The following is a 15,968-nucleotide window of genomic DNA, read 5'->3' as shown; positions in this document are numbered from 1 at the left end:
TGTGCGTGTGTGTCTGTGTCTGTGTGTGTGTGTGTGTGTGTGTGTGTGTGTGTATGTATGTGTGTGTGTGTGCATATAACCTTGAGAGGCTAGTTTGTCTGGGGGCTGCTGTTGTCAAAAGGTTCAACCTACAAGAGGCGACTGTTGCTAAGGCTCCTATTACCTGAGTGACTGCCTGATTGTTTACATCGACTTTAATATATCCGCGACAAGGGGAGGAGGGGGGGACGGCGGGCGGGGTCAGGGGGTCATTTTAGAGGGGCAAACCGCTGACAGAACATGTGATTTTTATCAGCGGGGGCCTTCGGCGCGCAGGCTGAGTGTGCACTGCAGAAGAGGAGCAGGCTGAGTGGGGCTCCCAGCCCGTCTGGCTGCAGGTAAAAAAGCTTTTTTCGTCTCTGTGCCGGTTCAGTGGGTTTGGTCTGGTGCCGTTTTTACACTTGAAGCAGCGAGGCAGGGAGGCGGGACGATCGGCCGGGACGATCGGCCAGGACTCTGAGGCGACGCTCAGGAGCTCGCACCCCCTAGAGGCTGAAACGCTCAACTTAAACAAACTGCTAATGCTAATGCTAACGGCAGTAGAACGTAGTGGTGCTGTGTTAAACGTAAAAAGTTAACGTTGCTATAGGTGACTACCGAGGTGTACCTGCTGAAATGAAGGTCAGATGCAGATTTTTTTTAAACTGGAAACAAAGAAAACATGGACACACTATCAGTCAAAGTTGAGACACCTTTTTAATGTCCTTTATTTTATTCTCATGACGATTGACATTGCAGTTTCTCACTGAGGGCATCAAAACTACGTAAGAACACTCATGGAATTATGTGGGGAACAATAAAAGTGTAAAATAACCAAAACGTGGTTTTATATTTGAAGTCTTCAAAGTAGCCACCTTTCATAAAAATCACATTTAGAGTTATATAACGTGTTTTTCTTTGCTACATAATTACATGTATCTCACTCACTATATTTGATCTCTTCAGTATGTATCTGCAGTGTAGAAAGTTGTAAAGATAAAAAAAAATTGAGTGAGAAGGTGTGTCCAAACTTTTGACTGGTAGTGTATATCATATATCAAAATATCAAGGGGTATTTAAATTAGAAATATTATAATATATATATACTATATAAACTAGAAAATAAAAACTAGAAATATTTAATGGATATGTTAAGCTCTAAACCTATTTGAGAAACGTATTTTTGTAGATATTATTATTCCTAGACTTTAAGATCATGTTAGTAGCTTTGTGTTGTTATTAGAGGACCCATATGTTCAAGTTATATGTGTCCGTATTCAGACTATATGTGTCTGTATCCTGCCAGTGAACTCACCATAAATGATACAACCATCTTTTCCAAGCGATAAATATGCTGTTTTTTCTGGATATGACAAGCCTAAAAAAAAAAAAAAAAAAAAACATTTATCACTCGGGTCCAATTTGGTCCAATAAAATTTGTAATTGGACCTTTAAATACACTTGATGTCAGTAAATCATTTCATGTGAGAGCGTGCAAACGCTGGCGTGACACAGAGGTGCACTGACGTCACGTTTCGCCTGCTTGTCCGTGCTGAAGCATTGGCAGCCATCTCCAGCGCTCTGCAGGCGGCGTGCGGGGATGTCAGCTGACAGGTGGGCGGAGCCTGGCGGCGGGACGCTTGTGCTGTCGACCGCATTGGAGAAGCAGCGAGAGGAAGTGGAGGAAAATGAGGACGCAAAGGTTCCCCTTCCAGACAGGCGCCCTGCGGAAGCTTCAGAGCTTCCGAAGAACTCCTGGTCACCTGACCGGAGCGGCCGGCAGGAAGTGACATCAGAGGATGGAGCAGGAGGGGCCAGGAGGGAGAAGATGCAGAGGAGGAAGAAAACAAGCAAGAAGGTGTCAGGTGTGGTGATGATTCTGACAACATGGTGGTCTGCAAGATAAAACACACACACACACACACACACACACACACACACACACACACACACACACACACACACACACAATACTAGTGCTCTCTGTGATCACCTGTGTCAGGTTTCCTCCGGAGGTCGATTCCCAGCAGAACCTTGTCCTCCACGCAGGAACCTCGGGGTTTGGGGCCCTTCTTCTTCTTCGGGGGAGTCAACGGGGCAACAATGTCAGTAAAAAAAAAATAATACATGTATCACAAAAGTCATTATGGTATATTTTTACTTACATTACTTGATTAGAAAGTCCCATGTTCTGGACATTTGAGCAGTAATATGCGTCTTAGGACTGATAATGATTCCTACCAGAATAAAGATTGGAAATATGCCCTTTATGACATCAGAAAGGGGGATGATACCTCTACCAGGTTTGAGATCACACCCACCAGTCAGTTGTTGGCTCTGCCCCTTGAGAGCACTTTCTTTCTGTCCCCTTCTTTTGTCCAACAAAGCATCATTAGATGTAGGCTAAAATCCAGCAGGAGGCTGTAAACAGAAGGCTAAAAAAAAACCTATTTTCACCTGTTTATATGTAAAAGTCTACACTTGACTCTAATATGGGGCCTTTACAGCGGACTTTCTTCCATCCTCTCCCTCAGAGTGAGCGGCTACTGTGAGAGCCGTGGCTGGAAGAGGATCCACGACAGAAACAGGGACGACTTCAAACTCAAGTGGTGCGAAACCAAGTCAACCGCCAACTACAGCAACTTCAGAGAAGGTCGGCACGTTTTTCCCGTCAGAGGTCTTCGCCCTCGCCAGGTCGAGGAAAAACGGTGAGGCGATCGCCTGCCAAAGGTCCTTACGCCCCTCCGCCGTTGGTCCCAGGTGAGCAGCTGCTGTTCCAGATCCCCAACAACGGCGTCCTCACCACCAAGATCGGCCTCCTGTGCAGCCTGCGCGAGTACGAGCGCGTGAGCGGCAAAGTCGGCCACGGTCAACAGCTCAGGTGAGGTGGGCCGTCTCTCCGCTGAGGGAGTTTGTTTCTTCCGCAGTTTTAATCTGGGACGCACATGTGGGTGCTGACCTTTAAGGGCCGATGGACGCCTGACATTTTTTGCGTCTTGGAAAAAAAATTAAAAAAAGAATGAAGCTGACTTTTTCGACCGACGTGCGTTGAGTTGCCTGCAGCCAGGGGACCTAGTTGTTACGAGGAACAGGAAGTCACTGCCAGCCTGTAAACAAAGGCCGCAGTGTGACTGCCGCTGCTGCTGCTGCTGCAGGGCTTCAAGTTTAACCAGAATTGAGCAACGTTTCTCCATTATTGATAGAGAAAAGAAGACGTTCCATTGTGTTCCCGACTGGCTTTGAGCACAGAGTTTAGCTAAACATGCAACAAACTGCTCTTAGACTTATACTCAGTGTGACACCTGTTAAGAGGCACGAAAAGCTGATATCCTGGAGAGGAATTGAGGGAGGAAAATAAGCTCACATTCCTTTTAAAGCACAATCACTTCACAATTGAATATTATTACTTTTAGACCAATTACATAATACACAGTGGTTGAAAACACTGCTTCAGGGGGATACACAAAAATAGATATTACATTTCTAAAGTGTAAATCAACAGTTTTCCTCAAAGTGTTTTCACACATAAATACGCTTAAGACAGCGACACTTAGACAAATGTAAAAAGTAAAAGGTCAGATCTACTTTTTTAGCAGTTTTTTTTTGGAAATTATCCTTTTGTTTTTTTCTTCCTGTTTCAAAAAGTTTCTTAGAAATGCATCAAAGTGAACACTGTGGATTTAACATTCATTTGTCTCTGGTCAGGTCAAGCTGACAAGCTGGCTCAAACTGATGACATCATAACTGCTCAAACTGAGGCCACTGTAAATGATTATTAAATACAAAGGTTAATCTGCAACACATAAGAAGGAAGGAAAAAAAATCCTGGAACCCTGGAACTGTTTTGTTGTGGACACAAACGGACGGCTGGGCGGCTCAGGGCTCCGCCCCTTTTCTTCTCGCTCTCCGCAGGAGGCTGAAAATGGATGAGTTTGTTCCCGCCACCTTCCGCATGGACGTGACGGCGGAGAGGGAGGAGTTTTTCAACCAGCAGGAAGGTAGCCTCGAACGCATCCTGCTGCCGAGGCAACAGCGCACCGGTCCGACTGGATCCGGGTTTGGATTGTGGGCTTCACTTTTTGAAAGGGGATGAGTCAAACCTGAGACCTGGTAGTGGTGGTGGTGGTGGTGGCGGCGGGGGGGTCGGCTTGCGAGACAACGGTCGCCTTGGTGACCCTTTAATTAAGATGCCGAGGACGTTGGAAAAATAATGCACTTCACCTCCCGTAAGGCCACGATAAGAATCACCAGGGGAACGGCTGGTTTCCATGGAGACCAGCCAGCAAAGGGCAGAGGGCGGGGCGCGGCCACAAACAAAGTACTTTAAAAAAATATGAGGACAGGTAAGAATTCAATATGATGTGAGAGACGTGCTGCTTCATCTTTGAGGAAGGGGAGGAGGAGGAGGAAGAGGAGGTGGTGCGAGGCAGTTGAAAAGGGTCCCGGTGTGGCGCCGCAGCTTTATGATATGCACAGCGCGCGAGTTCACGACAAACAAGGTTATCAGTGGGCAAACAGGGGAAAGACGCAGACACCTGGTTCCACTCGCTTTCAGTTTGAAAGTAATGTGTTGAAAACACCCAGAGGAACCACATTTTCCCATTAGGTGAAATTCGAAATTGATGATGGCCCTGTCATGATAGATAGATAGATAGATAGATAGATAGATAGATAGATAGATAGTCAGCAATAGTTTTTAATGTGATTTGTTTTTCCATTTATAATGAAACTTTCCTTGACTTTACTGACGTGCCGTCGTGTGTGTGGTCAGGTGTGTGCGACGCCGAGCGCCGCATGTGGATCTGCAAGCCCACGGGTCTGAACCGGGGCCGGGGGATCTTCCTGCTGAAAAGCCGGGAGGAGGTCGAGGCCTTCAGGCTGAAGCTGCAGCTCCTGGACAACGGCAGGAAGAGGCCCCAGCGCCGGCCGCAGGCCTGCGTCGTCCAGCGGTGGGTGAACACGCGGTGTCTCCGAGGCTTGATCTTCTCGGCGGAGCTGGAGGTTCAGAGTGTCTCTGTGAAATCAGCCAGACTTCTGTCTCATTCCTTGTCGTACCCGCTCGAGAAACGCAGGCGGACTCACCACCAGACCCAGAAACAGCCACGTCGTTTCTCTCAGTTACATCCAGAAGCCGCTGCTGCTGGACGGGAGGAAGTTCGACGTGCGCTCGTACCTCCTGATCGCCTGCACTTCACCCTACATGGTCTTCTTTGGCCACGGATACGTGCGGCTGACCTGCGGCGCCTACGACCCCGACTCAAACAGTCTGTGCACCCACCTGACCAATCAGGTACGCTCTCAAGGTTCCTCTATAAAAGTAAAAAACAAAAACAAACAAACAGAGAAAAAGGTAGTGAACCTTTAAAGCACCCGCCGTGGCATTAGATTAGGTTCCTATGTTAGAAACTAGCAGGTGTAGATACACCTTTAATACACACAGAGAGACATTAGCGAATGTTGACAGTGCTTTATTTAAGGCTTAGCATGCGGTATTGATTCAATGTCACACTCACAAAGAGTATAAATTGCTCTTTAACAAGGCAAACAGTCTCTCGGGCACAGGGACTCGAGTGCCGTGGCAATAATGAAAAATAATTATTAACAAAATGTAGGACCGTTTGTGAGAAATTATCTTCTGAATTAGATTTTTTACTTTCATCAGTTATGCAATGACTAGGAACGAATGGAATAAAGGAAACTACTATTGCTGTTCTGCTTCAAAAGTGAATTTTAGGTTTAATGCGTGCTTGCTTTTATTTTTTTTCCATTCTATTTCCATTTCCTTTTAATTAGTGTGTTTTCGGATTTTTTTTTCCCATTTAAATTTTATTTTGTCTTAGTTAAGGTGTTGGTTGTGATTATTATTTCAACTCAAATGTACCACCATAGAGCAGCGGCCCTTTAACCGCGCTGCTGCTGCCGCTGCTGCTGCTGCTGCCTCTCGTGTGTCTCCCCCTGCTGTCGGAGTGCAGTACCTGCAGAAGCGGAACCCTCTGTACGGGCAGCTGAAGGAGGACACGGTGTGGTCTATGCGGAACTTCAACGTCTACGTCAACGAGCGGCTGGCCGTGGGCGGGGCTGTGCCCAGGGACTGGGTGCTGGGCGCCTTCACGGTGAGCTGCCCGCTGCTCTCAGGGACCAATTACCAGCCTGATGATAGTAGTTGCTCTCTGCGGCTAATTGAGATGGTGGCTCAGCCTCGGATGATGTCAGTCCTGTCTGAGTCTGACAAGCGGGCTGTTATTACCCCAAATTAAACGTCACGTGGTCACGTGTGCTTCTCGGTAGGCCGGTGGTTGTTTTTCTTGGTCGGTCAGTAGGTCGGTACCGTCTTCCTGGCCTTGGCTGTCGCTTTTCCTTAGCAGGACGTCTTAGTGTTATGTCGAGAAGTCAGTTACAAGTTTGGTGAAACTTGAGATACGTTTGTTCTGCTTCCTCTTAATGTAGCGTTTATTTAAAAACAAAACAACAACACTATCTGCTTGTATGTGATTATACCCTTATAATTGATCCCCTTGCTTTTTGTATTTAGATTTATGAGTTGTGTCCGAGAGTGCGTGAGACGTAATTAAAAAAGTGTTAGAAAAGACTACAGTTTGCTAGTTTTAGCAGGCTAGCTAACTGAGGTATGGCTGCATATTTTAAGCAGGTTGCACACAAGTGTTAAAGCATTTTAAGTAGCACTGCGGTTTGGTGTTTGCTGTACAATATTCTTGTCTCGTCTTACACTCAATGCTTATGCTTTGTGTGGCAGTACATTTGTTCGTTTTCCCCTCAGAAACGCATGCAGCAGATCATGACTCAGTGTTTTCTCGCCGTCAAGTCCAAGTTGGATCGTCGCCTCGGCCTCTTCGACCTTCTCGGCTGCGACTTCATGGTTGACGAGGACTTTAAGGTTTGGACCTGGAGTCGCAGTGTTTGGTGTGGCGACTACGTCTCCAAGCTGCCTTGTCCTGACAGGTGTGGCTGTTGGAGATGAACTGCAACCCGGCTCTTCACACAAACTGCGAGGTGCTGAAGGAGGTCGTCCCCAGGACCGTGGTGGAGACACTGGGTCAGTCCAGTGATGCTCTCACATGCTACATGCTAACTACAGAAATTAGCTGAAGATTTTATACTGCCTTGTGCCTCTTTACATCACTTTTTCCCCGATTCCAGATTTGTCCTTAGAGATCTTCCACAAGTGTCGCCTCAGGCAGCCGATGCTCCCGTTGGCCAGCCAGAGGGACTTTGTGCTGCTGTATAACGGGGCGTGTCTCTCTGAGAAAAACTCAAGCAGAGGGTCGAACCAGAAAAACGCCAAAACATCCCCAAAGACGTGCACGTCTAAGTCAGAACCTGTCGGCAAAATCCAATCTCTGACTCTGGCAGCCCACCCTCGTGAGGACATCAGAAAGAACTCCAGCCCATCAAAGGAGGATTGATAATCTGAGGATTGATAATCTGAGACTGACGAATGAGAATGATGAGGATGTTCGTGCTCATGGCAGGAGGAGTCTTTACCTTCTCTGTTGAATGTGTTTCACATTCACATTTTGGAAAGAACCTGCTACAATATCAGTGAAAGAAAACTCCTTGGACCTTTTTTGTACCTTCTTTTCATTGCAAGTAGCGCAATTCGATTTTTACTTCTTGAGGCTTTCTTGGAAGGAGCCGGAGCCGTGAGTGAACTCCAGTGTAGTGTTCAACAACAAGTTGACCAAAACAGTCAAAGAGTGAAACAGAAACTTTCTTCTCCACGTGTAAAGCCTGCGTGTAACACCTGCTTTTATATCTCACTCGTCATAGTTTTTCTTTTTTTTTTTTCACTTGAAAGGACCTCTGATTGGTCGCTTAATTCTAGGAGGGGTTGAAAAATGATTGGGTCAAAGGCCAGGGGGCTGAGTCAGATTTGAAGATGGAAATAAACAAACTAAAAACAACACTTGTCAGTCCACCTGCAGGGTCGCTTTGTGATTTTCTTCAAAGATCTCACAACCAGACAAGCAATGAAATCAGTCTTGATGTCATCAACTATCGTCAACAGTCCCAAATCTTTATAACCTTGATGTGGCGATAAATTTGCCCTCCTTTGACTTCAGTGGCTTATTTTACTTTAGGACGATTCTTCTGTTCACTGTAATCGAAGCGCAAATCAGGTGTAAAATGCACCGCAGTGGGTCAAACAGAGGCGTCAAACTGAGACTGACTGCCCGTCACTCATCCCTCTGAGTCCCAGGGGGGAGATCAACACTGCGTTTTTGCGGCTCGTTGTTTTGACTGCCAGCCCTTCACCTCTCTGTTTCATGAGTCATAATTATCCCGCTCGCCCAGCGGCGCGTCAGGCCCCTGGGTGGGCGGAAAACGCCGGAGAGTCTCAGGCTCCGTCTCTCCCAGCAGGACAGCTTGCCTCATCCACATCCCCTCCCTGCCCCCACACCCCGGCGCGAGGGACGCGGAGGTGTCTTTTTCTGCTGCTGCCAACGCCGAGGCGTCAGCAGGTTCCCCATGTGAGGTCAGAGCGGTTGAGACAGAAACCGAGGCAGCCGCTCAGTCCTCTGCAGAAGAACCAGCTGACAGGAAGGAAGGAACCTCGACTGATGAGAACCTGTCGCTGCTCTCGCCTTCGACTGCTCTTCAAAGACTTTTGACGACTATCTTTTTTAGGGTCTTCAAGGGGATAATCGGCGAATGCAAATTAGTTTTTTTTCTTTTTCTTAAAAAGGGGGTAACTAGAGCTCAGCAGCCTCCCCTGTCCCCCTCCCCCCTCCTCTGCCTTCCTCCCTCCTGCCAGCACGCAATATCCTCTCTGGACCCGACAAGCCCCCTGTTTTGGTGTGTTATCTCTTTGGATTTTGTGAGACACACACACACACACACACACACACACACACGCAGACACCGTGGGGATGATTGTCTGGGCAGATGGTGCTCAGAGTGCGGACTAGGAGCTGAGAGCGCCGGGGAAGGAGTGCTCGCCCGTCATGGGATGCTGCAGTGTGACCCAGAGGCATACTGGAGTGGACGACGTGGGCCCCGACGAGATCGAGCTGCTGGAACTCTCCGGAGACAACCTGGGGTAAGAGAGGAAGGCAAAAAACAAAAAAAGAAATAGAAAAGAAACACACTCCCGCTGTGATTCATGAGTGCGTGACTGTTTGCTGTGTCTGGGTCAAAGAACACAACATGCGTCTTTTCATTCTTCAAATGTACAATGCGGCGCTGTGGGGCAGGAAGTGGTGACATTCATTGACAAACTGTCTCGATTTGATTGTATATTTGTTTGCAACACTTCTGCATGACCTGCGTCACATTCTGCTGCAGGAAATGCAAAACGCAAGAGGATGTCTCCTTCTGTCTGAACGCTTTCCTATCTGCCACTCTACTCATGTTTTCTAAAAATATTCTGCGTCTTCAGCAGGTCGTTGAACTCTCCATAAAACTCGACGGGTCCCGGTCTTCTCTTGCTTGCTGCTATAATGCAATTCTGAAAATTTGAATTTTGTGATGACACAAAGGGCTCACTGGCTCCTCTCCTAACTTGCCCCCCAACAGTGTTATGCAGGTGGCTGCCAGGCCATCCTGCAGTGGGCTGTCCAAGCTCTGTCTGCTAGCAGTTTGTCAGGGAGCTGAAACCTGGTGTGTTGCAGATGGCTGCAAACAGAGGGCTAAATACACTGTTTTCTGGACATCGACAGAGTTTTTTGGGGATAATTGTTAATGAGAAGCTGCTTCGCTGGTTAAAAAAAAGAAAGCAAAGAAAAAGAAAGAGACACAGTAGGTGAACTGCAACACAAAGCTAATCCCACTTGTTAGCGTCGCAACGAAAAGGCCAAACTTGTTCAGATCACTCAACCTTAACGGGAGAAACACCTACAGGAATGGTTGATGACATTGGTATGATTGTTTTTCGCCCCCTCCGTGACTCAGCGTTAGCAGCAGCAGCAGCACGACGAGGTGGAGGGAACTAATTGGTTCCTATTTACTGAACATGAACCTGGAGAACTCGGCGATGCTGCACTGATGTGATTAGCAGATTACCCAGAGACAACGTCTGAAGCGTGGAGAGGTTTAATGCCGTGGAAGAGCGGGACAAATCCCCGCTCATCTGAGGCCGGGGGATTAGCGACGGCTAATCACAACAATAGCTATTTGGCCGCGTGTGTGGCTGTTGTTGTGTGCTTATGTTGCTGGATGCTGGTGCTGTTTTTTTTTGTCTTATTTATTTTGTTATATTTATATTGAGAAGATGCAGCCTTGATCACTTGTGGCTTCATCCATCCAGTGACAGTTTCAAGTATAAATCACCCTCAGCGCAAACTTATTCTGTAGCTTTCCAGCTTGTATTAATGTCATTATCGTAATCCATACATGTGTAAAGTAGTTACTTTACTACCTTGTAGTTTAATAGCAGTGAGTACATGTCATGGATCAGTCTCATTAGCAACTTAAAGAGCTCAAGCTAATTTGTATTTAGCTTGGATGGTCCTTACTGGAGTAATCATTTTATGGAAATAATGGGTCTTCAGTAACTGGGGTTTAAAAGGTTAGCAGATACAAACGTGTATTTAAAGAGGAACAAAAAGCTTCCTGAGAACAAAAACAGAAACTCTAGAGTGAGAATCACTCTGACTCAGCTGATTTAGGTGACTGCGGTCTCAAAGGAAACAAAAATGAGAAACAAGGCACAGACATGCGGAAAAAAAAACATATATACATATATTGGTAATTAGTCAGTGGCCGGTCTGTCTCTAATCTGATTATGTCCAGCAACTGGTGGCTTCGGGGGAGGGGAGCAAGCCGTTAAACTGGAAAACCCTGCTTATGATGATAATAATAATAATAATAATAATGATAATAATAATAATAATAATAATGATAATAATGATAATAATAATAATAATAATGATAATAATGATAATAATAATAATAATAATGATAATAATAATGATAATGTAATAGTTTTTGAAATTTTAGACTTGCAAGCAGTCTCAGCATAATGCTGCAATGCTGCTTACACAACTTTATAATTGATCAGAAATAAATGCAAAGAAGTTTTACAAAACCTGTGTGTGTGTGTGTGTGTGTGTGTGTGTGTGTGTGTGTGTGTGTGTGTGTGTGTGTGTGTGTGTGTGTGTGAGTGTGTGTGTGTGTGTGTGTGTGAGTGATCTGTGTGATGTTAGTCAGGAAATCTGGGCCTCGAGTTGCAGACCTGCTCACTCGTCCATCTTGACAAGCTTCAGCTTAAAGCCGTCACTCCAACAGGTCTTGCAGTTGTGATGAAAGCAGGCATCAATAGCTGCAAGCTGCCCCTTAGCTTGTTGACTGACCCAGCTAAAAGATATCATTGGCTGAGACTGAGGACAGCACGAGATAACTCCTTCACGACACAGCGCATCCCAGAATCCATTGCGGCCCACTTTTTTTTTGTCTCATTTACTAGTGCTCTGTTCTTTCTTTGTGAAGGACACAGTTTTATGAAGGCTCAGCCCCTGGATACAACACAACAATAATGGACACAACAGTAGCAACATATGCTAAAGAGAGCAGCATTGATGCTTCGTTTTAGCATTAAAGGTTATTTTTGCAGGAGTTTGGTTATGCTGTAACCACGGCGCTGGAGAAGTTCTAGACTGAAGGTTATTATTTCCTGGATGGATTTGTGACATATTAATGAAGCAAGTTTAGTTCTTGACGTCAACATTTGGTATCACATCTGAGTCTTCAAAACACAAACTGCTTGCTTGACGATTAACTCCGGTACCTTGGGCTGGTTGCCCGCATGAAGGTGCTCGGCCTGACGTCAGGTGTGTGTCTGTCCAGGGTCTGGAATATAGGAGAATCCCGGCTTCAGCTGTCAGTGAGGAACAGCCAAGAGGGGAAGCCGTTGCCGCCGCCGCCAAAGTTGCCGCCGCCGCCAAAGTTGCCGCCTCCGCCAAAGCTGCCACTTCCGCCTCCTCCTCCGCCACCGCCACAACGCCGGCCTTCGATAAAGAACCAGCAAAAAGAGGTCACGCGTTTGTCTGTTTGCATTAAAACCAACAGCATTGGTGCGAGAGGCGTCACGACTCTCTTTGTGGTGTCGAGGGCACACTTGAACATCACATGACACATTTTCCACCACAGCACTGTGATGCTATGCCCCCCCCCTTCTGCCGCTGATTCAACACAAACAGGAAACAATGGAAGGAAGAGACATGATCACACAAACATCTTTCTTACAAGAGAGAAGAAACTGAAAATAAATTTGTCCGAAAAACTAAATGCAATGTGACAATCTTCTGGCATTTGGGTTTTTTCTTTTTGTTTTTACGCGAGGAAACAATTCAGTTTGATTTTCAAATGTCAAGTTCTTGGGCAACATTGTTGAGAAAAGCGAGCAGATGTGTGACGCAGGCAAAATTCCAAATATTCTGAGTAACGTAGTGACTCAATGCCTCATGAAATATCTTGCTAAACATAGATTTTACAAGAAAAATGCAGCATGTCAATGCACAGTATGCTGCTTTAAGAAACACAATGACTTTTTTCTTTTTAAAAACAAAAAAACATTACAAATGCTTCAATTACACGATTCCGTTCATCGTTTCACACATGCATGTGGGCTGACACAGTTCTACGCCTGTAGGTGGTGCTGTGGGGCAAGAGCAGAGATGAACTTCACCACAGGATCTTCTCGCAGCAGCCAATCAGAGACTGGGAAGGCCAGCCGCCTCACATGTACGGAGAGATCGTCCACTCCTCGCTGGTGTCCCTGTACGACTGCTACACACAGGTAAGGTGGGAGGAGTCAGCAGGTGAGAGGGGCGACAGTTCAGGCTCAGGGACCAACTGCAGTGAAGTCACGCTCCTCCTATTCATGTGGCTATTTATCCTGATGTGTTCTTTATTCATTTATTTATTTATTTTTGTCCCTGCAGGGCAAAAGCGAGCACTTCCTGGTGCTGTTCTCGTTCCACCTCCTGATTCTGGCCCTGGATCATTCCCAGCAGGACTTCATCTACAAGGTATAACTTTGAAAAGACAGCAGCATTTAGAGTGCCTGCAGCCATGGCACTCCGATCTTGGAAAGAACAGAAGAAAATGCAAATACAAATGGATGGAATATTTAGACTGAATCCCTCACCCTCAGTTGTTGCTTGTTTTGTTTGTTTGTTTGTTTGTTTTTCTAAACAGACTTCAGGGGCTTTGGCAGCTGAAATTCTGTATGTCCAGATTTCTGTTCGTCCGCTCCCAAGTAATATGAAAGAATAAGGAATGAATATAACATGGCGAAAAATGAATGGGATCAATAGAATTCTAAAAGAAATAAAGTCTAAGATCAATCTGTAGCATTCAAAGGGAGAACACTGAGATGTTTCTTGCTCCTATATTCACTAAACGGTTCCCATTTTGAAAATTTTAGTCAGAAATTATACGTTCACACACTGTTGCTGCTGGGAAAATGATATTTAATATCATGTTATATATATAACCTCTGACCTCTCAGGGCATCCTCCCACTGTCTGGACTTTCTCTCCAAGTCGTCTCCTTCAACTCTGAGCCCTCACATTCGCCGCACATGTTCGAGATCAGTGGTGAGTCAAGTTCGGGTGATGCTGTTTAAAAAAAAGGAAAAAAAAAAACTCATTGTGCTTCGATTAACTTCCTCCTCTCCGTCTTCTTCTTTTGTGTTCCCAGGTCCGGTGATGGAGCCCAAGACCTTCATCTGCGCCACTGCCGCCGAGCTGGACGAGTGGATGCAGCTGATGGAGGACAGGAAGTACAAGTCGACCGCGCAGCCCCTGAGCCCCTCGCACTGCGCCCTCTCCTACCTGGTGAGCGTCGTCGCAGCAGCAGGTGAGCGGACGCTTACGCACGCGCACCCCCGTCACCTCGCTCTGTCGCTGTGTCACAGCTGCCGTGCGACGAGCACTGGAAAAGGGAGGAGCTGAAGAAGTACCTGCTCCAGTCTCCCATCTGGCAGTGGGAGGGGACGCCCATCCAGCACATGGGGCAGCCGGGCTGCATCTCCATGGTGCACATCATCAACGCCCAGAGACAGGTGACAATGTGACGTCTGCAAAACACCGGACCTTTGATACATTTCTATATTTTTCTCGTTACAATATTTCTTCTTCAAAATACAGTTTGTTCATTGTTTTATTTTATTTACTTATTGCTATGTTATTTATTTGCAATTTATTTTGTGTCAATTATTGTAGGTTTTACTTTTTACTTGAGTCAAAACCTCACATATAGTTTCATCACCAGGAAAAGCAAAATATAGACATACAAAAACTATTTGGAACAACATGTTGTGAACTCATTCACTGAGCGTCCGCCTGGGCTGAAGTAGTTTGGAGCTGAACTTCTCTGCTCTGTCCTCCTCACAGGGTGTCCAGGAAAGACTGATGGTTCTTTTCCCCCAAGATGTGCTGCTGCTGTCAGTGGACAACAAGCGTCTCAACATAAGATATGAGGTAGTTTGACACAGAGTCAAGTTTAGAATGCCAAACTTTTATCCGTAAGAGAAAATTACAATGTTTGCTTTTCTTCTTCTTCTTCTTCTTCTTCTTCTCCTTCTTCTTCTCTGGTGTCTTGTCCAACAGGGCAGGTTGGCGCGGCACAGCATCAGAGCCGTGGAGAGGTCGGCCCTGCCGGGGCGGATGGAGTTTGAGCTCATAGGTACACTCCAAAAACACAAGAAAACACAGTTTAAACCAAATTTATCTGCCGTCGGTGCCTGAGCTCCAGCTCACAGCCTCTCCGGTTGTGTTCTAGGCGAGCTGATGGAGCCCCTGCTGGTCTCCTGCCCCTCTCCGGAGGATTACTGGAACTGGATCTTCCAGCTGCAACAGGTTTGAAAACGTCCCGACACAACAACCATCCAAGTCTTTGAGGGCCCAGTGTGTGGCGTGCTCACAGCGATCCAATGCCATCAAATGCCGATAGGTGCGTTCATAGGGTTGGGTGAAATTGATGGAATCGCCGTGAAACTGTCATGTTTTCTGTCTGTTTAAGAAGAAAACACGTTTATGTGTATGGAAAAAAAAACATTCCTGGCCTGATTCTTGTATATATAAATTGATAAGGTCAAAAATGCAAATAGTTTTCCGTCATGGCAGCCACTATGCTGTCTCAGTTTCTAAATCTGGCACGCTGGGCTCTGAAAGACATCAGGCGTGTCTGTTGTTGGCATGGTTGCAAATGAAAGCTTGTGTTCTGTGTGTGTGTGGCACCGTTGCAACAACAAGATTTTTCAACAAGATCCACAGCCAAAAGACAAAAACAGCCACGCTGCTGTGAGCCACTCGGCGCCCCCCGTCGGGCCCAAGCTGCAGCGGAAGGAGTCGCAGGAACCGATGATCACGGCCGACCGGTGTCACGTCAACCGACGCAGCTGACAGGACGGCGGAGTCATCGCTGCGACCGGGAACCTGAAGCACCGTGTAGATAGTGTGTATATATGACTGGAGGTCTGGAGGTCAGCTGTGAAGAGGTTCTGACGTGTTCTGACCTGCAAAATCAGTTCCCGTTCTGCTGGTTTGCTCTGTTGTTGACAATGCAGAGAGCCATTTTGCCCTGTTTTCTACCAAACAAAACGTACCTAGGGCTGCAACTCAGTTAACAACGTAAATGCTAATATTACAGTTTGATGCATTTGTGAAATTCTGAAATGCAAATAAATTCTTATTTCCATTCTGATTGTTTTAATGATTTCAGAATTAACTCTTTGGGACAGTATAAAATAGAACCCCCCCCCCCCCTCCCCCCCATGCCCCCCAACCAAACAATTAGCCCGAAATTTACTGGAACGACTGTTATATGATAGTTTAACATGAAAAAGAGTGATAGAATGCAAAATGTCAACATATCTAAAATTTGAAAAAAAAGTCATACATATATACACATAAATAAAATACACAAAGTCAAAATATCAAAATGTCCACACTTCGTCTCTTAATAACTGCGTAAGATTCGCTGCCACT

General features: G+C 46.1%; 2 protein-coding genes across 4 annotated transcripts; both read left to right on the top strand.

The window, feature by feature from the left end:
• The first annotated feature begins 245 nt into the window (after positions 1-245).
• Positions 246-7,954, top strand: ttll10 (tubulin tyrosine ligase-like family, member 10). Of its 2 annotated transcripts, XM_076026498.1 has the most exons (12): positions 246-377; positions 1,577-1,883; positions 2,021-2,123; positions 2,553-2,671; positions 2,779-2,899; positions 3,931-4,016; positions 4,790-4,967; positions 5,137-5,308; positions 5,991-6,131; positions 6,797-6,913; positions 6,979-7,072; positions 7,177-7,954. In XM_076026498.1, the coding sequence occupies exons 2-12, from the start codon at positions 1,619-1,621 to the stop codon at positions 7,440-7,442; spliced, it is 1,662 nt and encodes a 553-aa protein (XP_075882613.1). In that variant the 5' UTR covers positions 246-377; positions 1,577-1,618; the 3' UTR covers positions 7,443-7,954. The 2 variants fall into 2 exon arrangements, with proteins under 2 accessions (XP_075882613.1, XP_075882614.1); XM_076026499.1 differs by lacking the exon at positions 246-377 and having other exon boundaries at positions 1,683-1,883; positions 2,068-2,123.
• A 168-nt stretch (positions 7,955-8,122) lies between these two features.
• On the top strand, positions 8,123-15,680 carry LOC142888315 (pleckstrin homology domain-containing family N member 1). 2 transcript variants are annotated; one of them, XM_076026501.1, is made up of 11 exons: positions 8,123-9,076; positions 11,821-12,007; positions 12,626-12,772; positions 12,918-13,004; positions 13,487-13,574; positions 13,678-13,814; positions 13,895-14,041; positions 14,373-14,459; positions 14,589-14,664; positions 14,761-14,837; positions 15,247-15,680. In XM_076026501.1, exons 1-11 carry the CDS (start codon positions 8,982-8,984, stop codon positions 15,283-15,285), a joined length of 1,167 nt encoding a protein of 388 aa, XP_075882616.1. In that variant the 5' UTR covers positions 8,123-8,981; the 3' UTR covers positions 15,286-15,680. The 2 variants fall into 2 exon arrangements, with proteins under 2 accessions (XP_075882616.1, XP_075882615.1); XM_076026500.1 differs by having other exon boundaries at positions 8,124-9,076; positions 15,234-15,680.
• The last annotated feature ends 288 nt before the right edge of the window (positions 15,681-15,968 follow it).

This window comes from Nelusetta ayraudi, unplaced genomic scaffold, assembly GCF_046127955.1.
Source record: "Nelusetta ayraudi isolate G7.1 ecotype Tasmania unplaced genomic scaffold, CSIRO-AGI_Nayr_v1 ptg000019l, whole genome shotgun sequence".
NCBI classification, from domain to species: Eukaryota; Metazoa; Chordata; class Actinopteri; order Tetraodontiformes; family Monacanthidae; genus Nelusetta; species Nelusetta ayraudi.
Note: the sequence above shows the minus strand (reverse complement) of the source record. Positions and strands in the feature narration are given on the sequence as shown.

Excerpts from the sequence above, each read along its gene's own strand:
- ttll10 (XM_076026498.1), top strand. The coding sequence starts at position 1,619 with ATGTCAGCTGACAGGTGGGCGGAGCCTGGCGGCGGGACGCTTGTGCTG. Across the intron at positions 4,017-4,789 it reads GTTTTTCAACCAGCAGGAAG|GTGTGTGCGACGCCGAGCGC; the intron begins GTAGCCTCGAAC and ends GTGTGTGGTCAG. Across the intron at positions 7,073-7,176 it reads GACCGTGGTGGAGACACTGG|ATTTGTCCTTAGAGATCTTC; the intron begins GTCAGTCCAGTG and ends CCCCGATTCCAG.
- LOC142888315 (XM_076026500.1), top strand. The coding sequence starts at position 8,982 with ATGGGATGCTGCAGTGTGACCCAGAGGCATACTGGAGTGGACGACGTG. Across the intron at positions 12,773-12,917 it reads TGTACGACTGCTACACACAG|GGCAAAAGCGAGCACTTCCT; the intron begins GTAAGGTGGGAG and ends TTGTCCCTGCAG. Across the intron at positions 14,665-14,760 it reads GATGGAGTTTGAGCTCATAG|GCGAGCTGATGGAGCCCCTG; the intron begins GTACACTCCAAA and ends GTTGTGTTCTAG.